This window comes from Drosophila simulans, chromosome 3R, assembly GCF_016746395.2.
Source record: "Drosophila simulans strain w501 chromosome 3R, Prin_Dsim_3.1, whole genome shotgun sequence".
Lineage (NCBI taxonomy): Eukaryota > Metazoa > Arthropoda > Insecta > Diptera > Drosophilidae > Drosophila > Drosophila simulans.
The window spans coordinates 3147909-3173078 of record NC_052523.2 but is presented as its reverse complement, the minus strand read 5'-3'; the positions used below and the strand labels follow the sequence as shown (position 1 = coordinate 3173078).

Below are 25170 nucleotides of genomic sequence, written 5' to 3'. Positions count from 1 at the left end.
ATGTTGTAATTAATGGAAAATATATCTGAGATATAAGATAGGTACTATATATCATATAGTATATGAAAAGAAGAAACAAAGAATATAATCCACAGTTATTTTAAAGAGTTTTATTCGGGTTCTAAAACACATATGAAATGGCATGGGGATGATGGGCATGGTGCACGGTGGTCTTCAGCACGGGAACGTGGTGAGAGACGAAGGAATGCGCCGGCGCTGAGTGATGCACGACATGGGTCACTGGGGCATGGTGGACGACTGGTGCAAAGGATCGATGCACCACAGCCGATGCCTGGGAAAGCGGCTTCAGGGCTGGCAACTTCTTCAGAGGCCTTAACTGAACTTTTGGAGCGACTGCTGTAGCCTGTGACTTCACAACCACCGCGGCACTGGAAAGTGGTTCACGACGCACCACGGCGTTGAATCCACGGACATCATCGGCGGTGTAGTCCACGGTTCGTCTGTAACCATCGGCATCATTCACGCTGTACTGACCGCGGACCACATCGCCATCCCGAGACTCCGATTGGGACTTGACATCTCCTGTCTCTGGATCCTGAACATCATAGTTAAATGAGTAGTGCGGATGCGAATCATAGGTGTCCTCACTTCCGGAAGATTTCGCGTGCAGTAGACCAGCTTGAACCAGGCCGATGACGGTAACAAATATCGCAGTCTGTATGTGGTCAAGGATTAGATATAGGCCAACACATAAAGAGCACATGACGTACCTTAGTCAACATGCTGAACGTATTTTTAGGTTGAAGAATTAGGTTTGCTCCTGTCGGTAGTTGATTTTACACAAGTTTACTACGGTCCGCAAATCGGCTTTTATAGGCAGCTTCCTTGCCGTCGACCCAGTGCCACAGTGCCCTGTTTCTGCATCTGGATCTTAACAAGGTCATCGCGGGGACCTCCAGCCCAGTCACTTTGTAGACCGCCTAATTGGCGTTGAGATGCCCCAACAAGTTTATCGGGCAATCGACAGGTTTTCAGACCGTTTTTTACTTGCTGTCGGGATATGGGCTCCTTCCATAATTTCGTGGAGTCATTCCTCAACAAAATTCGGCGAATTTTTATGTTTTTTATTAACTCCCTTATTTAAGGACAACTTGCAAATGTAATAATAATCGCCTTACTCAAAAAAAAATCAATTTACGAAAAAGCTATTTCAAATATCTGTCGACCGTCTTAGCGATGTAATTAGGACAGGGAACATTTTTATTAAATATTTCCGATTGTTCGCAGACTGCTCAAATATGTCGCCCAAAATATAAGCCTTAATGCAAAGTTTGGCTTATCATATTTTAAATTTATAATGTACTGTTATGGCTCATTTGTTGTAGTATTAGATCGAAATAAAAAACCATTACCTTTTCGGAACAATTTTTGAATAATCATAGTCAGCCCAAAAGTATGCAAGAATATTTTTTCTTTCTGACCAACAGGTGGTGCTAAATTTCCTGATTTCGCTTTCCTTATAAATAAATCAAACAAATTCATACAGGTAACAAAACGGTGCACAAAAATGTTCTATATTGCCTTCGTAAAAATATTTGTTATTCAGTATAAAATGTAAATTTAATATGAATAGATATTAATTAACGAAATGCGTTTAACTATCTTACGAGACTAAAATGATAGCGCCTCAATTGTTTTTTCTTATCTGTTTTCTTCGATATATTTCAATGCTACGATATTTGTAAATGTTTCAAAAGTATTTTACTTTCACCACGAGACTCACCCAAGTGCCTGCCTGCCTGCCAATCAACAAATAAATCCTATGGCTAAGCATTACTTCAACTTCCTTGTTCAGCTGCTTTGCACAAACATCGTACTTCTCCAGGGAAACAAGGGTAGATAGACTGTTGTAGCAGTAGGGGCTGTTCCATGGAGAAGTCTGCTCCGATTGGTTCGCTTCTGCTGCGAAGCGGATAAAGCGAGTGTGCAGACTGTTGTCTCGCTTTAACTTTATCCGATTCAAAAATGAAAGACTCTGGCCATGCCATAGGATTTTCTTAATGCCGGTCGGCTTTATTATCACTTACAAGCCGGTTTTAGCATAAATTTGCATTTTAAACAGTCAAGGTCAATCACAAGTCCTTCTGCTATGTTTATCACGCTCAAATTACACAAAAGATTAAATTAAGTAAACATAATAAGCTTGTCATTTACAATCCACAATCTGTTTATTATCCACTGAAAAAAATAGATCACCCTTTGGAGACTGGCAATGTTTTAATAAGGCATTCATCTAATACAGCGCGTAAGAGATGTTGTTGCAATAAGAAGGGAATCCTTCCTCATAAAAGATATACATATTTTTCTTTAGTAAACGTTTAACGTAAACTTGTCTCTCGCATTTAAAGTATTGTTAAAGAGGGTAGATCCGTATCCATATCCTATACCGAGTTATACTAAAACAAAAACTGTAATTCATTTTACTTAAGTGAATTTTGATATATGAAAACGTAATAGGAAAAAATAGTGGGGAATTTATATTAGCTCAATGTTGAGACTGTCTAATTAATTTATAAACATTTTAGGAATATTTCATATACTAGATAGGAACGAACCGAAAAAATGTAGGAAAATAACACATCTTTGTTGCACCATAAGTTTGTAGAAGACAATTTCTGGCTTACATTCATTTCTTGGTTTACATTTAAGAATTATAAATTTAACCAAAACGAAATCGCTATATTTTACAGCCGCTAAAGCAACTTTTTATAAACATCCAATATTTTGTACTTTAATTTATTACAATGTAATGCTTTAAGTATTACGTTTTCATTAAGTATAAGCAGGTATAAATATTTGCTATTATATTTAAATTAAATTAATTAAAGTAAATTTAAAGTTCTTTAAGGCTTTAAAATGTTATGCAAGTTTTTGTTCAATGTAATGTGGGTATATTAAGGCATATGGCCAATTTGATACGATTAAATTTTCAAACTTTGAAAAAAAAATTATATACTTAAGAATTGTTTAAATGGACTGGGTAAGTATTTAAAGAGTAATAAATATACGGTGCATTATAAAAAGAAAGGAACCACTTTAAATATTTTTCGAGGCGACTCATGTCGCCGACTGGAAGCCACCGACTTATATTGAGGAATTTCTATAAAAACTCTAAAAACTAGGCGTCGACAATTACAGGTATCAATCAAGAACATACTGATCAAGATCCCCGCAAAGGGGTTTTGGAATTAGCCGAAAAATGAACATGTGATGAATTCAGCAACTGATTGTGGTAGGAAGCTTAAAATCCTATTCATAAACTTAATGAGTTCGTCTGGGCCGAATTCAAATTCAATTAAAGAGGCGGCGTACCAGTTAGGACGACTCTTGGCCCATATGCAACAGGCATCCGTCGCCGTCTCAGCAGAGCCTGATAAACTGAATTTGGTTAATTAATCATTACAGGAGCGAACAAAACGCCCGAGTCAAAAGCTGCACAAAACCAAAAGCCCAGGAAAGAAAACGAAACAAAAAAAAAATGGCACAAATATCGATTTACCAAAAATTACAAAGGAAACCCGAAAAGTACCGCCAAGTTTTGTTCTTGGAGCGGTGACAGTCGGCGCCGGGCAATCCATCAATTTGGTTGCACTGCCAATTACGCCAGTTACTCGTCACGTCACGTCTCGAAAACCGGCGGACAGCGGACAGCGGACAGCGGACATCGGCCAACGGACACCGAAAACCGGACAGATACGGGCTGCCGTGGGGAGACACCAGGCGGCACTCCAAGTTCTAGAGGTTTTGGAGCTGTGGCTGCGGCGCCCCCATCAACTTGGCGTCAGCTTGTGGTCAGTTTTCCACTATTCCGATCGGCTGTAGAGGCTTGACGCCTCTCGGGGCTGTTGGGAACGTCATCTAGCCCATATATCTTACTTCCGACGCTTTCATGGCGCTAAACAGACGTTGATGGCGCGACTTACAAATCCCCCGAAACCTATAAGGTGCGACCGGGCACTTGACTGGACATTTATATGCACTTACAGGTGGTGTGGAAATCGCTTTTATGGTTAATCGATTGTGATATGATGATCTTTACAGATAAACATACATTTATATTGGGATTTAAGTGGATCATAATTGAACAAAGCTCTATCAGATCTTGATCAGAAATAATACAGTTTATTGTTAGGGAAAGAGTAAGCAAATCAATGTGGTTTATGCGTATTGTATATAATGCGTATATATATATATGTATGCGTACATGTCTTCATTTTATTTTTGAGCTTTTAATTATGTATTTATGTTTACCCTGGAATATTTTTAAATATAGTATGTTTATGTTATAGACTCAGGAGTGTCGATCTCTCGCGCCTAAAAATACTGGAAAGTATAGTTGCTTCGAATAGTCAATTCAGTTGGAATTCGTAAAATAAAAATAGAGAACTCTAATGTAATATATCAATAGATATTACAAGCAAGAAAATTTAAAAATATAAAAAAAGTGTTCAAGAGTGCGGTACCTTTAACGCATTGTGGGCGTGGCAAAATTTGAAAACAAATTAGAGCTGTGTCTTCGTCTCTGGAATCTAAAATTTCTAGCTTTTATAGTTTCTGCTATCGAGGAGATCATACGGACAGACGGACATGTCCAGATCAAACCAACTATTGATCCTGATCAAGAATATACATACTTTATATGGTCAGAAACGCTTCCTTCTGCCTGTTACATACTTTTCAACGTATCTAGTATACACTTTTACTCTAAGGGTAACGGGTACGAAAAGAACTCATTAAAGTCGTTTTATTATAAAGTTTTAAATTTTGTAAAGTCATAAATTTACCATAAACATTATGCTGGATTTGCACAAAAGTGTCGAAAATGCCTTTGTACTATTAGTACTACTATTAGTCTTAACGTAATTTCACCATAAAAGACAGATCAGAGTATATATAACATGTTTATTGCAGAAATATTTTCGTGTAAGAGTAAATACATAGAGAAAGTAAGGTAACGATTTCTGCCATATGTACATAAATATAAATACTTATACTTTAATGTTAAAGGCAATAACAACTTTGAGTTCGCCCTTTCGATTGTTAAACAACTTCATTACGATAAGAAAGATTTGCCGAGGGAGGAAGTATTGCATAACACCCCACAGGAACTGTCAAAAATTATCCCAGTCCTAACTGAATGCTAAAACAAGGATACCTAAGCCTTACATGTATTTCGCTTTAGCCATGTGGGACAGTTTCAGGTTTGGAATCGGGATTGGGCCGTGGTATGTTAGTTGTGTCCATACATATGTATGTATGTGTGCACTGAAAGACACTCGCACACATCCTGTTACTATTAATTGCTGCTGTCCGAAAATATAACAAATCACCTAGGAGCGTTGGGCAGGACCGCCCGAAAGGACGAAACGAATGGCCACTCCAGCCGACCTCCCCCTCCGAAATTCCCCGTGCGAGTGTAGAGACAAAAACTTGTGAAAATGTCAATCAAGTTGAACAAAAAACGAAAAATTCCCAATCCGAGAGTGGAAGGAGCGAACCTCGAAGTTTTCCAGACAGCCAAAGATGATGCATTGTGCGTGAAAGGTGCATGAAGATATCTGACGGTTGTATCTCTATCCCTGCCAAGTGACAGACCCATACACCGGATAACTCTTAGGGGGCGCCTACGAATTGCATCCCACTGAGTCAGAGTCAAGGTCCGGAGATAATGTCAGGACTCGGAGTCAGTCGGGGCCGGGGAAGTCGTTCGACGACGATTTAAATTCCACAGCGCTGCCATAGATGAGCTGTCATATGTGCAAATGACGATTGACAGCTGCCACAGTCAGCATCCGTTTGCAGCTCCTCCTGGTCGCAACCCCGGTCCGCTCCCAGACCCAAAACCCATTCCTAGTGCCCGGTTCGCATTTCCAATCCCATAGCAAGCTCCTCTTCGTTACCTGTCCGTCAATTCATTTGGGAATTTCGAGGTGCTAAAACGTGCCAAAACCACAAAACAAACACACAACATTGGGTTTCCAGTTAAAACAAGACGTCGACATGAGCATGGTCAGGGGCGTAACTTTCAATACTATCAGCAGGCGGCAGGGGTGGATTAACTTGGACACGAACTGGGCCCAAAACATGTGCGAAAAGATTTTCGGGGCGAAGAGTTGTCTACTATTTCGTATTATAAAATTAACATTTTATAAAGAGAATTTAATTACACTTGACAAACAATTCTGATATTTTTGACAGAAATTACTTTAAATAATAGTTATACAAGGAATTAAACACAATAATATTAACAAAAAAATTGGATTAGAGTAGAGTCTTGAATTAGTTTGAGTCTGAAATAAATGGTCTTTATATTTCCCGCCTGCCATCATAAGGCGAAAACAATTTTCTTTTTAAATTCAGACTAATAATGAGATTTTTAGTAAAACTAAATATTTTTTGACAGAAATTACTTTAAATAATAGTTATACAAGGAATTAAACACAATAATATTAACAAAAAAATTGGATTAGAGTAGTGTCTTGAATTAGTTTGAATCAGAAATAAATGGTCTTTATATTTCCCGCCTGCCATCATAAGGCGAAAACAATTTTCTTTTTAAATTCAGACTAATAATGAGATTTTTAGTACAACTATTACGATAATAGGAAATATAACATTTTTCTTATTGGCATATATAAAGTGACTTGTCAATTAGGATGTTTAAAAAAATTCAAAGTAAGATCTAGAACAAGTTTTTTTAAATATGCTTAATGTTTTTAGATGGACCGACGACCTATATTAGTGTTTCCCATTAATGAAGGATCATTTTAGAGAACTGGTCTTGGTTATATCAACTACTGATCATCCCCAGCCAGTTTCACGCCAGCTCATTGCATAATTTCAAGTCCCTCATAGAACTCCCATCTTGAGTAGCCGTCAATCCGCTCCTGCCATGGCGACTAGCAAAAAAAAACGAGCAAACAGGGAACGAGAACCTCTAAATGGAAACGTCAACTGCCAAAAACCGGTAGTCGAAATACGGGTATATGTATATACATATGACTAACCCCGAACCACTGATAAGGGCAGTCATCCGAGGAATCCCAGGGAGCGAGCGAGACGGCAGTCGCAACACGCATGCAGCAACCGCGAGAGGGAGCGGGACCACAGGCAGTCTGCAGAGGGGCGTGGCCAAGACCAGCGGTTGTGCGGTCTGAAAGAAACCGGGTTCGGGCCAGTAATCAGTCACGACTTGGTAAGCGCGCAGGCAGCACGTCGTCGTCGTCATCGCCAACGGGAGTCGTGTTTTCGGTTCGATATAGATAAAACCCATGTCGATAGCCCTCGACCGTCGCGTAATATTCTTAGAAAGCAAACAGCTGAACAACTATTTGAAGAACTGTGTGGCAAGTGAAGGGTAGTTAGTGATACACCGGTTATATCGGAGTGGCCAGAAAGTGTGGTTCCGGCTGGACAATATGATGGACGTAAGCAGCATGTACGGCAACCACCCGCACCACCACCATCCACATGCCAATGCCTACGACGGCTACAGCACCACCACCGCGGCGGCGGCCAACGCCAGCAGCTACTTTGCTCCGCAGCAACACCAGCACCACCTGCAGCAGCAGCAGCAACAGCATCAGCAATTGCAGCAGCAGCCGCACCAGCAGCACCTCACCTACAATGGCTACGAGAGCAGCTCCCCAGGCAACTACTATCCGCAGCAGCAGGCGCAGCTGACACCACCGCCCACGAGCAGCCACCAGGTGGTGCAGCAGCAACAGCATCAGCAGCAGGCGCAGCAGCAACAGCTCTATCCGCATTCGCATCTCTTCAGCCCCAGTGCGGCGGAGTATGGCATCACAACGAGTACGACCACGGGAAATCCGGGCACGCCGCTCCATCCCAGTAGCCACTCTCCGGCGGACTCCTACTACGAAAGCGACTCGGTGCACTCGTACTACGCCACCGCCGCCGTGGCCACAGTTGCTCCACCCAGCAACAGCTCACCTGTCACTGCCGCCAATGCAAGTGCCACCAGCAACACACAACAACAGCAGCAACAGGCAGCGATCATCAGCTCGGAGAACGGGATGATGTACACCAACCTGGACTGCATGTATCCCACTGCCCAGGCGCAGGCCCCGGTTCACGGATATGCCGGCCAGATCGAGGAGAAGTACGCTGCCGTACTGCACGCCAGCTACGCCCCCGGACTGGTGCTGGAGGATCAGGATCCGATGATGCAGCAGGCCACGCAGTCGCAGATGTGGCACCACCAGCAACACCTGGCCGGCAGCTATGCCCTGGATGCCATGGACTCGCTGGGAATGCACGCCCACATGCACCACGGCCTGCCCCACGGACACCTGGCCAACTTGGCCAGCAATCCGCACCAGCAACAGCCACAAGTCCAGCAGCAACAACAGCAGCAGCAGCCGCACCAGCAACCGCAACACCCGCAGAACCAATCCCCAGCGGCACACCAGCAGCACCACCAGAACTCCGTGTCGCCCAACGGTGGAATGAATCGCCAGCAGCGCGGAGGAGTGATCTCGCCCGGTAGCTCCACTTCCTCCTCCACCTCCGCCTCGAATGGAGCACATCCTGCCAGCACGCAATCAAAGTCGCCAAATCATTCCAGCAGCATCCCCACCTACAAGTGGATGCAGCTCAAGAGGAATGTTCCTAAGCCTCAAGGTAAGTCGAGCTAGAAAGTAAACTTGGAATAGGGTTTTAATGGTTGAATTGAATGATTTTATTTAACTTTTCTTTACTAAAATATCAGAATTTGTATTCCTTTGTTTAAGTATTTTTGGAATATACACAACGAGTATATATAATAGAATATTTGCCGCAAAAATATGTTCTTACTTATATATTCTCTAATCAAATCAGATCATGATATAGGGTTCCGTTCCCTAAAAATTGAAATCTCTTTATATATTTCTAAGACTGCTCAAGTAGTCGTTTGAAATTAAATGCCTGCTAATTGAAAATATTGAAAATCTATATTCGTGGGCAATTCGAATGATGCGAGTTGTAGGCGTAGAGTGAAAATTTAACTGCAGATTTAGAACCAATAGATAAAGCCAAGTCGTTTTATAAAGCACTAAAACTTCCTTCTTTCCTTGTAAATCGAATAAAATAAATTTAATTTGTGCAATTTTTAGTTAAGTTATTCACACATTCGCACGCATTTAAAATAATGACTGCATTCTAAGGGCCACTAAACGCGTCTCATTAGACAAAGTCTCTGGCAATTAAGGAACATTCTTAGCTAATTGCCATATTTTAACTTTTCAACTCGTATGGTTCGCTCAATAGATCACATATAGCTTACTGAATATATTAAGTTAATCGGACAGTAATTATGCAAAGAAATTGTATACATAAGTATGCTGTTTAAAGAAAAGCATAAGAAAGAACCTCAAGTAAATACCAAAAAGCGTAAAACGATGACTTTCAAAACTGATTGACAGGCCAAGATACAAGAATCAGTCAACCAGTAAAACCAGAAGAAGACGAATAAAAATGTGAAAGAAATGACGTCGGACGAGCAGATTAAACAATATCTTGAGTACATTTATAAGTAATGCCTATATACCATTTCAAAAACTTGGCCATCAAGAATAGAATGATCATAAGTATGAACAATTAGAACTGCAGAAATATTAGCAAACATAAAACAAGTGTATGCATCAGACAAAATGTCAAGAGAGACGTCCAACCGAGGGCATGTCACCTAAAAATATTCCTGTCTCTTCAAATGCCAAAGATTTCTTCAGCCCCCGGCTACAGAATCTCAATTCTCCCCGACCTCCACGCCCCTTTCCGCCTCTCATAACAGTCGCCGTTCTCCTGGACTCTCCTTTGGCACATTTCTTGCATATTTCAGATAATTTTGTCAATGCCTGTGCAGAGTCAGTCAGGTTGTCACTTGTCACATTGGCGAGTGGAGTTTTGTATCTCGGAATTAGCCAGCTAAGAAAATGTATTCGCTTTGATAAAAAAGATTCGAAAAGTCCATATTGTATGCGATAAATAAAACGTCGATTATCCGAAAGAAGCAGCTGCCACTGAAAAAACGAGTATTTTTATTGATACTTCGTGAATTGCATAAAATTCGAGCGTAAGCCTTTAATTGCTTTTCAAAGAGTTTGAGGTCAGCCGAATAAATAAATAAATAGCAACTAACTGAATGGGGCATAGGTGTTTATGGCTCACCCTGAGTTTTGTAATGTACATAATTGTTGGGAAAGGTTGTAGAACAAACTTGAGGTCGCGTTTTGAATGGTTTAATATTTTAGGTTAAATATTTCTATTAATACAGAAAACTATACTACAAAAAATGATATAGTTTTAAGCATGTGGCCATGCTGAAAGGTTTTTCCAATAAAACAAATTGTACTTATTTGTGAAGGGATTAGCTACGCATTTGCTACCCACATTGCCATACTCCAGCCATCCTCCCAAACCTGTTGACCGAATTCATTTGGCCTGTGGGCCTCTGGTAATGCACTTAACCTGTTCATGAATCGAGTTGCACAACTGACGCTGATCGCTGATAGCGGAGCATCGAGCCTCGGACCACTTACAGTTCAAACGTTAATCCCCCGGCTACACCAATAATCATACAAATATTTGCTTATTAATGCTGAAAAGTGTCATTTACATGCATCGTTTTCAATTAAACGACGCCACAGAGGCCCGAGTCGAACGCAACCGATCCGAGATCCCAGATTCCAGATCCCAGATCGCCGATCCAAAATCCCCACGCGCCGCACCCAAAACCGAACCTTACAGCTCGAGGCCCAAATACGAGCCCAAAAGCCCCTCGGATGACGCGTGCAAGTGGAACCAGGCGCTAAGATCGGGAGCAGGGTGGGGCAGGGAGGTGTAGATTGCACAGAAAGAAAACTAATTAGTTGAAAATATTAATTGTTATTTCAAAAATATCGCCCACATATTGAATAACTATCATGCTAGCCATCCTTAGGTTTATTTTGTATCAATAAAAAGATCTTTTATAATATTATTGTAGCTTGGAAATTTTATAATATTAATTTTAAGACCCAAGTAGAAGTTCTTTAGATTCGATTTGGAATATGGTTTTTCTCGATGTGTTCCAGGGGCGACCGCAAGTCAAACAAACAATTAAAGCGGCTGGGAGATGCAGCTCGAATCCAGAATGAAACTGGCTGCATGGGGCGGGGGCACAATTTGGGGGGCAGGGGCTGCTCCCCGGCATGCCGAACTGGAACTGGAAGTCAAGTTGGCTGTCAGAAAAAATGATTATTTAAATAAGAGTCTCTCGTTTGAGCCTCACTGCAACCGAACTGTCACTGAGCAATGATCTGCTGCCTCGTGGCTCCCCTGGAATCCCTGGGATGCTGGGGCTGCTGGGGCTGCATCTTGGTTTCTGGATACTGGATGCTGGGAGACGCTGCTCGCTGTGAGCACATGCTTGGGTCCATCTGTCATGTCATCCATTTTCAGGCAGGGAAACAGCATAATCAGCAATCGTGGTTATAAATGGTAGCGTTCGACATATTGGCATTCACGCACATACCGACTGGATGTCCGCTGACCAGGCCACGATTCAAAGAGTTCTCTAATGTGTTAATCAGCATTTTTCAGTAACCAGGCCGAGATCGGTCGAGGTTGGAGCAGGAAGGAAGACGGGGCTTGCTCCCATTGCCATGAAGATTAATGGACATTTTTACAGGGATTTGTCACTGACTAGGAATTGGTTTAAGATACACAAATACACACGTAGAACTTTCCACTTTTGCAGTTACCAATATCAATCAATGCGCGAAATCTCGAAAATACTTTTGGCAAGATTATGATGACACCTAGATAAAACTAAAATTAGCCAAAGTTGAAAAAATAAACCGACCAAAGAAACGAAAAACTTATCCATCATTCAAATGTCAGTGTTAAGGAATTTAGAAGTCTTTGGAACTAAACGTTTGCCCCATTCAAGTGGAATAAGCTGACACACAGTGTGCGAATGAAAAAAATATAAATATTAAATATAAGTTGTACATAATTTGGCTTAAATTAAGTTGTAAAATATTTAGTGTCTTTACGAACATTTTTAGTTAATTTCTCTACATAAATGCACTCCCACCTTCTCTGATTATCTGCTATCTTCCGAATTTCTATCCCTTATTAGCACCCAACTAAAGTTTTTACGACCTGGTATGGTGATAACTTTGTTTGTTTTTATTAGCCTTTTGATGGGCCCTATCGTAATTGAAAAGTTCCCATCGAGGCGGGTTAGCCTTGTTGTGGTTGAACAGTTTAATTAATGCATGGCAACTGGAGGTTCGCTGCTTTTTCTGTTTCTGTTCCTGTTCGTGTTTTATTGTTTTTTAAACGATCTACCACTTTGTTCGTGAATTTCGCCCACTCCCCCGAGAGGCGGGTGGGAATTTCCACACGCAAAGCTACTGCCCAGAAAATATGAAATATGAAAAGAGCTGACAAAAGTGAAGGAAACTCGAATTAACATAAATGTTGTTGGAAAAAAGAAACAGACGAGAACTTTTGGCCAAAAGGCTGCAAAGGTGTTAGTTTTCTGGGCCAGCAGAGGTTCAGCGGTCAGGGGTCAGGGGTCAGGGGAGTGGCCAAAGAGGGGCGTTCGCTTGGGGTATTCAACATTTATTTGATGTGATGTTTTGATATTTCTTGACACCAACACGCGACGCGGACCGAAGAGCGACGAATGTGCCACAATGAAAACGAAATGAATTAATTACGTGCATTTCAAAACAGAAATTGGTAAGATATATAAACCAGCTAGCGGCGACCGAGAACCCCGAAACAAAGACCCCTGCCCAAAATGAGGCAGACTATTTAAATGAAATGATATTGTGGATAGAAAAGTGACCACCAGGAATGCGAGATAACATCAAACGCTTGCCCAAGCCCTGCCGAACCGAGCCGCACTCAACCTAACCTAACCGAACAGAACTGAGAGCTCGACCGGGAGCCCCGCCCGCCTGTCTGTCACCGACGTCGTCATCGTCACTGGCTGGGGCCTTTGCTGTGGTCCGGGTCACCAGTTGGTTAGGGATCGCAGCGTGAGCGAAACGGGATCTAGAACACAGCAATAATGAAAAACAATATAGAACGATATAGTTGATTTAATCGACTATCAGATACCCGTTCCTCAACTACAGCTAGCACTCGCTCGGGGAGTGAAATAAACTTGAGCTGCGTTTGCATCTCGAGTTTATACGGACAGAAATAGGGACAAACTGGCATGTCCCGAATATATATTCCTTCTAATTCTTTTAAATAAATTGAATTTTTCCATCTAGCAGCCTATGTAATTATTAAATTGTCATTCAAAAAATTTTAGAACCATCAAGTTAACATAAGGAATCATTTAATAAGGAATCAACTACTTTAGTTTTATCGAAAATATATTATTTGAAGGCAAGACAGCAGTTCTATTTAAAGCAAAATTTAAGTTGCTTAAAGATTTCTAACATCTTTTTTGTTAAAAGTTTTTGGCTCTCCATCACGCTCCCATCGCTATCTTAGGTTTTCGTTCACCTCCTCCAACCTCAACCAAAAACAAAAAAGTCCAATCCGGGACCAAAAAATGTATGGCATGTGTCGTGACAAATTTTGTTCGCTGGCGCGCGCTGAGTTAACATTTTTGAAAGCGTATTATTAAATTTCTTTCCCCTCTCTATGCTTCGCGTTCCCCTTCCCCGCACACCACTCAGTCCAGGGCTGGGGGGTCCAAGTGCGAGGGAAACCCCCGAACCCCAAGGAGCCTAGCCTTGGCCTTAGACTCTTTTGCCCGATCAACGAATCGATTTGTTAGGCGATAAGCCCGGTCAGTACTTACAATAATTACCACTTAAGTAGGACAGGAAAGGGTCAGACTCGGATCCAAGTTCCTATCGCCCTCCAAATTACCTTTGCTGCTAACCGAACTCCGTCTGCACTGCCTCCGTGACATTTACACACCTAAAATGTCAGTTTCCATAAGGTTTGACTCGATTCCAGGCGAGTTTCTCGCTACAACATGGGAAGCACATTAGTCCAGTCCGCGTGACAGGCAAAGGAGTTTGGAAGGGGAGAAACTAACAGAGCTGCTCCAAAAAAAAGGAAGACGGAGCGCTATAGGAGACATTTCAACAATCAATTATCGGATACTAGGATACTTAGCTTACGTTCTAGTTTCTAACTGACTTAAGCAACTATTGTGTGATTGAATTATTTTATTTTCAATAGAAAGTTAATAAACTTAAAGATCAAACTATTTCTCGAATTTGTATTTTAAAGGCCAGAGAGAGCTTAAATGAAGTCATAAAACATTTCATAAAGTCTTCCATCAATTTGGCCGAGTTTCAACATACCCTCAGTACTCTGAGGCCAAGAAAAACGAATACGAGTAGAAGAAAATGAAACTGACGTTTCGAAACTGTGAGGCAGCCCAACCACCGCTGCATTAAAGGATATCCCCCAAGGGTGCTCTTTCCCGATGTCCTTGCTGGCGCGGTGTTATGTAATATTAAGCACAAATATACACACTGTGATGATGAGGAGTTGTTTGCCCGAGCGGACATTTGGTGCAAACAGTGCGCCAAAAGCGGAGGATACGGATATCTTATCTGCTGTTTGCATTCGCTTGGCGTTGGCCCAAGGTTTTCCGTTCCTCCACATCCGTATAGCATGGCGCCCCGTATTCCGTTTCCTTCGGCGTCGCTGGCCGCCTTAATACTTTTCAAGTGTATAATTTAGTAAATTATATAAGTATCGCGTTACGTGCCCTGACACAAGCCCAAACACACTCAGCCCCCTCCACGGCGATATCGACGATAAATGCGGCTCAATATCTTTGGGTTGGCCTTTTGTTTTCCCTTCGTTCCGCTTGCAAAATTGCACAATGTCATCGCAGTCTTTCGACTTTCCAGGGAACTTTCGTTCTGATAGGGTTATCAATGTATAGCTAATTGATTGTGATTTATTTGTGACGGGACTTTTGGGGTTCAGCTCTGTCCCTACCAAACTAAACGCTATTTTTAAGTCGATTTCCTAAAAATATATTTTAGCTGAAGTGGCACTGGGGGTGCCAGTGAAGTGGATTATCGCTTGCGGAAGTTGTGAAATAAGCCCAAACTGTTATCAAACAAATAATCTTGCCATGACTTAATTAATAATAATTATGCTAAACATTTACAGCTAAATATAGAACTATGTCAATAGCAAAGGTTTATGAAGTGCGGCCCAAGTTCCGAAACAGGTCTAAAAACTCTTTTTTGATGGAAAACCCACTCCACTCAAATGGATTTTCGTTGTAAGCGGCGTCGGTATACAAAATACTTTGCGACCTAATGAATCATTTGACGAGACAAACAGTAGTCGGCCAACAATTTAAGCTGTTCCCGAACTGATTTGCGTTTTAAAAAAAGTGGCCAAATCAATGAGACAAATGGTTGGGGGCAATGAAAACTTTTGCTCTGCGGTGCTCTTTGAATAGTTGGTCAAAAAGCTCGAGCATTTAGCAATTGATCTGCGAATCAAAGGGACCGCTCTGAGCCCCAGAGCTCCACAATTGTCTCGATTTCCCAGTGTGCGAAGGTGATTTCATTCCAATAATAATTCTCTCCGTACCACCGAACAGTAGATAAAATGGTAAGCGAAAGCTGTCAATTTGAAGTCCCATTGTCGATTTCGATTATTGTTTCCAATTTTACTGCTCTCGCCTCGGACTCCGTTCGACGATACGAGTATCAGGGCACATTAGGGAAGGTGTCCACCACTCCCAACTCCCGATCCCACCGATCTGACCTACCATAGCGCCGATAACGGCAATGGACGGCGGACGGCGGACGTCGGGCGGCTTTAAAGTGGACATTCTAGTGGCCAGAAAGGTATTAGCCATGAACGCCTGAACTTCAACTTGGCTGCGAGTTGATTTATTTAGTTTTCATTTCGGCCGCTGATGGATGTATCCTATCTATCTTTAGGCCCGGCCACTAGGGACAGAAGGGTGGTATCAGGGTATTAACTGTACGACCCCATACGGGCTTAGTTTAGATTGAAAAGATTTGATTCAATGATTGAGAATTGATGGTGAGCAAAAAGAATTAAAGCGTTGTGGGAATTAGGTACTCAACTATTGATTTATATGCCATGCTTCATAATAAACTCATGGGTAATGCGACATATTAAGTATGCACTCATAAAAGTACATTAAATTAATAAAATTCTTTCCATCTTAATAACATTTTCAAAATGGTACATATAACATATTAATAAATTCATTTTGCACTATACCTTTGAATAAACAGAGTACTTTGAACCACATGATTCATGAGTTCATGCCCAAGTGAGTTCATTCCTAAGCCTCGCCACACTCGCGTGTGACAGTTGCAATCCAAGGACAAGCAGAAAATAACACCAAAATTAAAATCTCAACTTTGTAAGAACAGCTAAGCAAAAAATACACAGGGAAGGAAGGAAAAATGATTTATTATATAGAAATTATCTCATGTAAACAAGTCAAGTCAGTTGGCAGTTCGGCTAATGCCACTTGTCTCTTTGCAGGCCCCAAAACCACCGCCCACCCCCTCGCACCAGTCGGTTAAATTTGTTAATTTGTCTAATGAAAATTTATACCCACTGATACATTTTTGTGGGGCCTCGGAAAATCCAAAGTAAACCCGAGGCCTATGAGCCAAGTCCCAGATATACGGGCCGAATTGAAGGCGACGGCCTGAAGTCTGAGGCTCGGCGTCTTGTCTGCACGAATTTCCACGGCGGCCACGAAGATTGATGATGACATTAGCATCATTGTCGAAAATATTTCGTTGAGCCAGCGAAAGGACCAAAAGCAGCAACCTTTTCTTGCCAACCAACCACTTGAGAGGCAAAATGTTTTGAAATTTGTTTTGTTGACATTTTAATTTGCAAATACTTGGTGTGTGCGAATATAGACATGGCCGCGTGTGCGAACGAATGAAGCATTAATTGAATTAAATCATCAAAAAGTGGTGGACGGAAGAGGGGACCTGCGGGAAAGGGGCGGGGGTTCCTGGACGGGAGGGGCCATGTCAAGTGGAGCCACTCAAAGTGTTGACTGTCAGCCACACGCACACGCAACTGGAGTATATAGAAATACATATGTATTCTGGGCCAGCCCACAGTTATTTTTTTTTTTTGGCATTTGGCAGCCATTTTCATTCGAGCCTTTTTTCTTCCTTCTTTTCTTAGACCCTATCAAACACCCTTATTTTGCTCATTTCAACGGGTCTATCTATATATGTATGTGCGATGTAATCGTGTACGAATACAAAAAGGGAAACTATGAACATCCACATCTGCACATGTGTTCGTGCATTTTCGTTTGGTGATCCGTCATCTTGTCAGAATGTATTATTCGAATTAAGATTTTACTTTTTTTCGCTGCTGCCATTGAATTGAATTAACACAAGACCGAGAGAGCAGCTGTAGCTCGCACAAATGAAAATCCAACCCCCTCCATTTTCACCCACCCCCTGGAATCGGTAATTTCACTACTTACTCACTTCTATTTCTGTGCACACCAGGCACACTCTCTAGTCCAAACTTAAAAATAAATCCCCACCAACAATATTCGACCCAAAAAAAGGCTTTTAGTCGGAAATGTGGAGTTGTCACTGCTATCGGCTGGGGAATAAGAAAGCCACTTCAGCCAATTATCGCCAAAACCGGGATAGATAATCTAGCAAATAATTGTCACACAAAAAAAAGACTTAAATGAAACAAATCACTGGCAGTACTCATTCTACAACAGGTGATAGAAATATTTCAAATGTAGTTAACACTGGAATTAGGTGTACAAAAACGTCAATTAAAACAAAGCCACTTTGCATTATAAGGTTCGTTTTGTATAGAAGCTTCTTTGTTATGATCCACGTTATAAACCAGAAACTTTTTCCACTTTGCATGCCATCCAAGTTCTTTCTTAACATTTGGTTATAACCCTCTAGCATATAATCTCAACCATATCACAATCGCCTCGATACAACATGCCTAATTTAATTTTCTCCCTCAAACGCACTTCAGGTCGCCTGTGTTGGGCAATTTCTTATCGGCAAAAAAGTATGTAGTACAAATAATGTCGACAATTTTGATTTTCGGGTCTATCGGATGGCTACCGGAATTCAGCGTAATCTATAGAATGGAAAACACAAGTAGAATAAACAGAAAACAGTAGCCAAAACGTTGCTATTAAGATAACACAAATATGTGCATTCGAGTATCTGTGTAAATATTTAAATCGAGTTTAGTGTTGTCTTGTGTGCGACGGCGACATAATTTTCCAAAAGGCAAACACACGATTGAGATGTTCGATAAGCGAGGGAAAACTTTTTCCGGGCGACACGAGAGACAGTTAACAAGATTAGGAAAATGTGCTCGGGCGCCAGTTGAGACATTTTCCAATTCCAATTCCCCACGGAGCGTTAATATCTGACTCAGACAAGTCCCATTGCTTTCGTTTTGGATGTCTTTCGAAAACCTCGAACCCTTTGTCGAACAATTTCCATGTGTGTTAGACATCGTGACTAATAAGCCGCGGGACGTCTGCTATGCCCATACAAAACTTTCAATTAAGCTGGAAAACTTTGCCTCACCTCTGTGGGGCTGTGGCGGCGGGTTGTACATTTTTTGGGGAACGATGATCTGTAGATACATTTATGAGAATTCGGTTTTTGTGCATTTCACGATTCGTGTTCGAAATGTAGATACCACGATACGACTGCATCATCGCATGACATGTGGAAAAAGTCACGGGTTGACAGGCGGCCAATAAAACTGACAGAATGAATGGACATGGCTCGTGGATTTTCGTATTTTCGACGGGATTATGCCAGTTTAGTCAAGTCAGAGTCCGATTCCGAGTCCGAGGGTCCTAACTTCGGACCTCGGAATGCCAAAGAGTGTTGACTGTGCCTAATTAGCTGGGTCAACCCTCCCCCGAAAAGGGTTATTGGCTGAGATTGCCAACTCAATTAGTGCCGTCTGACCTCCGGTCAGTCTGACCAGCGAGTTGAACATCTGTCCCGTCCAAGAACACTGCCTCCGTTTATTGCAAAATATTATGGTCTATATTGGCTCTTACGCTTCCTTGCGATGGCGGCCATAAATTACCCGTAGGTGATCAATCACTTCGTCACCAAAGCCACCGATCGCCAGCGTTTTTGGTCAGCTTTTCGTGCACTTTTATGGCCCCAGATTAGAGCAGATTCTCAAAACTTTTGCCACATGACGTTGGCGTTGTTGTTGATTTCGATGTTGATGTTGGTGTTGTGTTTAATCAACAATTAAAACAATTTACTTTTAATTGAAATATAATTTTCTATTTGCACTCGAGTTAAATATTATTATCAATTGAGCCGCTGCGGCGGCCAGACGCCGTTCCACGCACTCCGTCCGTCCGACGGGCTCGGTCGCCGGCCCACTTAATCGCCCCAAAACGGACCCCATGTAATGCCACCCGGCTCACAGACTGCCAGCGAGTGTGTGAATGTGGCCGAGTGGGGATCTCCGTAAAGTGGCAGTGGCGCCTGCATAATAGAAGTGATAATATCATTATATCATATCAAAATGGCCGTTCTACGGCGGATGACTCACGACCCGGGGAACTGTACTGTGGCGTGGAATTCAAGGACAGAGAGTAGACTACGGCGATTGAAATTATGTGGGAAATAGATAAAAGCTAACCTACGACGGGCAATTCAATATACCAATAAAATAGTACAAGGTGATCTTATTATAAGCCAAAATCCGAATTGCTTTGATTCTTTAAGGTTTTTGTAGATTTGTTTGAAATCTACATAAGTCTTTTCATAATTTTATTATATATAACTCATGTTATTATACGCTTTTCTTTCACAAAACGTACATTTATAAGTCTGTGATTTTGTTATGTCAATTACTTGGATTATTTATCATAATGAATGACTCGCTTAACTTGGCTAAGACAATCCAGGTTGATTGTTGGTCTTTCACGGATTTTCCTCAATCAACCTTTCACACGAGAACTGTGTGATGAACAGGAATAAATGCGAAAGTCAACAATCGTTTGACTGCGTTAAACCTGCAATTGTAATTACCGCTAGTTGAGATGTTATCGAGTTACAGTGACTTCGCGTGGCGCCCCACGCTGCTGCAGTTACCCCCCTTTTGCCAACCGACTCATCCGCCCCTGCGCTAAATTCTGCTGCATCGACTCTGGTGTTTACATTGATTGTCAACAGTGTCACCTAAGCGCCATGGTGCCAGCCCAACGTCCCACCCACCCCCTCAAGATGGCCTTCAGCAGGGCGGGGAGGGGTGCCTGCCTCGGAGTTTCCCTACTTTCCACCGCTCCAGCCACCGCGCTCCCGCCGCACCCACCACTCCGAGCACTGAAGTGGAAGCGATCCCCGATAATGCTCTCTAAAACTAATATTACAAAGTAGATATCGGTTGGCGCCGGACAAAAGCGACAGTGCCGCCAACTGGCCGCGACATGTTTGACAACCCGAGCGACACCAGCATCGAGCGAGGCAGCCGTGCCACTAGCGGAGGCCGCACCGTGCCACAGTGAAGCAGGAGTTGCGAATAAGACAAGACTTGGGGTTTTCGCTAAAAATAAAGTAATAGCTGCAAAGTTAGCTTCGATAACTGCACGATTTCTGACAAAAAAGAAATATTTTATAAAGTGTTTTACATATATATCTGCTTTTTATTCCAACTAAGCGCATATGCATAGTAAAAACCAAATAATGTTAGTTAAGTTTAGTGGCAATAAAAAAACATCAAAGGTTTAAGTTTTTCCTCGAAGGAAGAAAATCATCATTCATCCATCTCGCAACACGGACTCCATGAACCTAGAACAAGGAATAGATTTTCATGTCCCAAAACTTCAGATCCATGAATAACTTACTAACCACTCCCACACCACTGTACGGCGATTGGAGGCGGCATATTGACAGCCTAACCGGAATGCAGTAGTAACTCGCAACTGTCACAGTCTGTGCTGCTGTTACTGCTACCGTGATGTGAATGTGAATGTGGATGGTGATTATGATTGCGACTGTGACTGTGTTTGCTTAGTTTGTTTGCCCGCGAGCGGGAAATTCAAATGCAGCCCAAGCCACTCGGCACGGTAATCCTGGGGCTTGTTTTCTTAGACATTCCTGTGTGCATTACGATAGGAGATGTAGAGCCCAGTTCGAGTTTCCAGCCGGACCGGGCTGGGCACTTATCGATCGATCCGCAAACAGCTCCCAAATCCCCGAAAGGTGCGCGCGAGCTACTGTGCGGATAATGCGACTGGATGCCAATTTGGGTGCCAGTAGCACTCGGAGGAGCAGTCATAAATTCATCACTCATTCGGCCGGCCCAGTAAAATGTGTTTATTGCCCGTGGCTTCTGGTTTGATTTATAGCACTCGCAGCGGCCAATTGACTAAAAACTGTTAAACCAACTCGATAACTAAACGGGATCGGGCATTCCATACTAATATGGCCACCAATCGGCACCTTTTGACTTGATCGTCGTCACCATCATCGTAGCCATCATGAGGAAAGCCTCGAGGTTGGTGGGTGATGGTCGCATAATGACCATTAATTGGTTAGTGCTATAGGAAAGTTCCTTAAGATTTATGATTGTGCTAAAAGGTTTTTTATGAGCTTCCAGGGCCAACGATTTATGTACCCTACCACACCATAATACTCCATAAATTAAACCACAAGTTAAACGTAGTATACAAGCTAGTTTAGTTGAATGGAATCTATTCTTTAAATTTTCCATAAACTTCTTCTATAACGTATTTTAAAATCATTCTTAAGAACTTGCAATTATCCGCTTTCCAACGAGTCAAGACATGACCAAATTTCCGGACTAGCTTAGGGTCTTCTCAGGTCCGAGGCAAACCTACAAATATAATCATTCTTGACCCGCCCACGAACCGAAGTGAGAGCTAATATCAGAATCACAGATCCAGAGATACACAAGTAACCGAATGCCCGCTGTCAGGATAATCCCAATATTTTCAAACAAACCTATTGAGCGCATTAAATCCTTCTATGGAAAGGCAAACGGCCAAAAGGAATTATTTTCATCATCGTCGGCTTAGCCACGGGGCGCATGTCAAATTATGAATAAAATGCAAAATCACGCAAACAAGCCAAAAGTCAAACGGAAAGGAGAGAGTTCTTGGCTAGAGGGAGGGAGGGAGGCTTGGGGTAGATGAGCTGGCGAGGATCGGAAATCTCACAATGATTAGCTGCGACAGCTAAGGATCAGCGTTAGGGATCGACCTCCTCACTCCCTTGGCCATGGAACCACAACAAAGAAGAGGACTCAGTATTACACGGAAGAAAATAATATACTCGTATTGTGTTCTAGATATTAGAAAAGCTAGTAGATAAAACTGAACTTTGATAAATGATTGGAGGATCTAGTATTAAATTTTTAGATTATTCACTTAATAGTTTGATACATTATGCCGCGTCTTGAAAGGGTAACTATTCCTAGATTGATCTTACCCCTTAGTACATTACTTCCTAACTGAATATCTACTTCCATTTCATAGCTTTATGGTACAAATTTTGCGCAGTGTGCCTGACAACCCTCTTTCTTACCTTCCAGCACCGAAACTACCTGCCAGTGGAATCGCCAGCATGCACGACTACCAGATGAATGGACAGCTGGACATGTGCCGCGGCGGAGGAGGCGGCGGCAGCGGCGTCGGGAGCGGTCCCGTGGGCGTTGGGGGCAACGGATCCCCCGGGATCGGAGGCGTCCTTTCCGTGCAGAACTCCCTGATAATGGCGAACAGTGCGGCGGCGGGAAGTGCCCATCCCAACGGCATGGGCGTGGGTCTGGGCAGCGGATCCGGATCCGGACTGAGCAGCTGCAGCCTCTCCAGCAACACCAACAACTCCGGCCGGACGAACTTCACCAACAAGCAGCTGACCGAGCTGGAAAAGGAGTTCCACTTCAATCGCTACTTGACGCGGGCGCGACGCATTGAAATCGCCAATACGTTGCAGCTAAATGAAACGCAGGTGAGAAAGAAAGTATTTAAGAGTATATTTAATAGCGTAATTTATTAATTACACCTTAAATTATTTAATTTGTAAGCCTTTTAAGGTCTTGAAAAGGGTTTAGTTTCTGTTTTGTTAGTCTATTATTACATTTAGTCTACTATTGCATCATATCCATATGCTTATAATAACTTGAGGCACAAATTTAAATGGATTTTGATTGAACGTATCTATGTCCCACTTGGCTTTAACGTGTTTTTTTCCCTTTGATTGCAGGTCAAAATCTGGTTCCAGAACCGCCGCATGAAGCAGAAGAAGCGCGTGAAGGAGGGCCTCATTCCGGCGGACATCCTGACGCAGCACTCCACGTCCGTGATCAGCGAGAAGCCGCCGCAGCAGCAGCAACAGCAGCAGCAGCCACAGCCGCCGGAGCTGCAGATGAAGTCGCAGGGCAGCGATCTGGGCGGGAATGAGCTGGCCACAGGAGCAACTTCGACGCCCACGACAGCCATGACACTGACTGCACCCACGAGCAAGCAAAGTTGAAGGGCTTTCTTCGATGTTGGTTGTAATTGTTATGCTATTGTTGTTGCTGCCGCCAAAATATTGACGCATTTCGTTGTGATAAAGTAGTAGAAAGTGCAGAGAGGATCGGAAGGAAATAAACTAAGTAATTAAACAAATATTACATACAAATGAAACACACACATAGCAAATTGAAATCCGTAATCAAACGCTAGCAAACTAGTGGAATCTAGGAGTCTAGGTGCCATATTCATTAACGTAGGGGCTGTAAATACTTACACTTACATTTCGCATTGCCGCAGCTGAAGTTTATTGGACTAGCTTAAACTGAACTCAGGGTTAAATTAAAATGAAACTAAACGCACGCAGAGCAATTGACAAAATACTGATGCAAACAGAATCAAAACGAAAATCCAAAATCTAAATCTTAACTATTTAAAACTTTCCAATAACTATAGCTAGTAGAACCCCTAGTTATGTATATTCCACCCGCCACCACAACTCGTCTGTAGTATTATTAGCTAAGTTCTAGGATGCCCGAGTTATTCGTTTTGTGCTTAAAAGTAATCGGTAAATCAATCTTGATGTACATCGACGTCTGTATATTTAATCTAGTCCTAATTGTAATATAATTATAACTGTACACCACTTGTATGAAGAAACAATAAACGAAGCCCGATTGCAAATTGTTAATAAACAATGTGGACACGTTATTGCGAGTGTGGGCGGGCATTACAAACATACTATAGTATCTCTAGTAGTATGTATTTATTTTTGCTAATCTCCGAGTTCCAAGTACTCCTCCGATAAGAGAAGTAACATTCGACTGGGGATTTCTACTGGAAAGGGCAGCCCCCCAAACAAACCCAACCCAACCCAAAATACTGCATATGATATCTTGATTAATTGCAGAGCGAGACCCATGGTCAAAATACCATATGCAAATCTATCATTTTATGGACAGACATGGCTGGGGGATTAGGTTATTTTTTCAAATTTATCACATGTTTGTGAAAATGTGAATTTTTCGGGGATTTATTGATCTTTTTGCAACAGGAAATGTAGCCAGGAAATTCATCAAACTCCTTTGACCAAAGCGGTTTTGCATATGGTTGATAGATAGGGTTTTAAGACCCCATTATTATAGATTGTAAGAAACCTGAAATCGAAACGAGACTTCATTCTACTGTTTTCGTTGCGAGTGATTCATGATTAAGCCAGTAAATAGTTGCAATTTTCGAAATGATAACGAATACTAGCTTATTTGCCTTTCAAATTAACAGATAAAATATTACCAAGGATATAAGAATAAAGTAGTTTGTCTTAAACTAATCAAGCTAGTCTCAACAACCACTATTTCAAGAAATTTCCCTTTCGTAAATATGTATATCGTTCTTTATTTCTTATTTATTTTTATTTATTGTTTATTTATGCAGAAAAATACAGTTGAGAATCAAAAAGCAGTGAAAAAAAAGAAATGGGCAAAGATAAAAAAAATACATATATTTTTTGGGGTGCCAAAGAAGTAATTTCTGATTCAACTTAGCAATTAAAAAACAATCTGTGTAGATTTTTTTTTTGGTTGAAATCAGCCTCGAAACACAGACTTTTTCCTAATGACTGTGTTAAG

At 41.9% G+C, this 25170-nt stretch overlaps 2 protein-coding genes across 3 annotated transcripts; one reads left to right on the top strand and one right to left on the bottom strand.

Annotated features, from left to right (window-relative positions):
- Positions 1–94: 94 nt before the first annotated feature.
- Positions 95–1872, bottom strand: LOC6726994 (pupal cuticle protein Edg-84A). Its single transcript, XM_002102359.4, has 2 exons — positions 732–1872; positions 95–676 (listed from the first exon to the last, which is right to left on the bottom strand). Exons 1-2 carry the CDS (start codon positions 741–743, stop codon positions 122–124), a joined length of 567 nt encoding a protein of 188 aa, XP_002102395.1. The 5' UTR covers positions 744–1872; the 3' UTR covers positions 95–121.
- Positions 1873–7170: 5298 nt separating this feature from the next.
- LOC6726992 (homeotic protein labial) lies at positions 7171–24237 on the top strand. Of its 2 annotated transcripts, none has more exons than XM_016175882.3 (3): positions 7171–8664; positions 22618–23036; positions 23292–24237. In XM_016175882.3, the coding sequence occupies exons 1-3, from the start codon at positions 7440–7442 to the stop codon at positions 23559–23561; spliced, it is 1914 nt and encodes a 637-aa protein (XP_016033493.1). In that variant the 5' UTR covers positions 7171–7439; the 3' UTR covers positions 23562–24237. The 2 variants fall into 2 exon arrangements, with proteins under 2 accessions (XP_016033493.1, XP_016033492.1); XM_016175881.3 differs by lacking the exon at positions 7171–8664 and adding an exon at positions 22110–22489 and having other exon boundaries at positions 23292–24235.
- Positions 24238–25170: the final 933 nt, after the last annotated feature.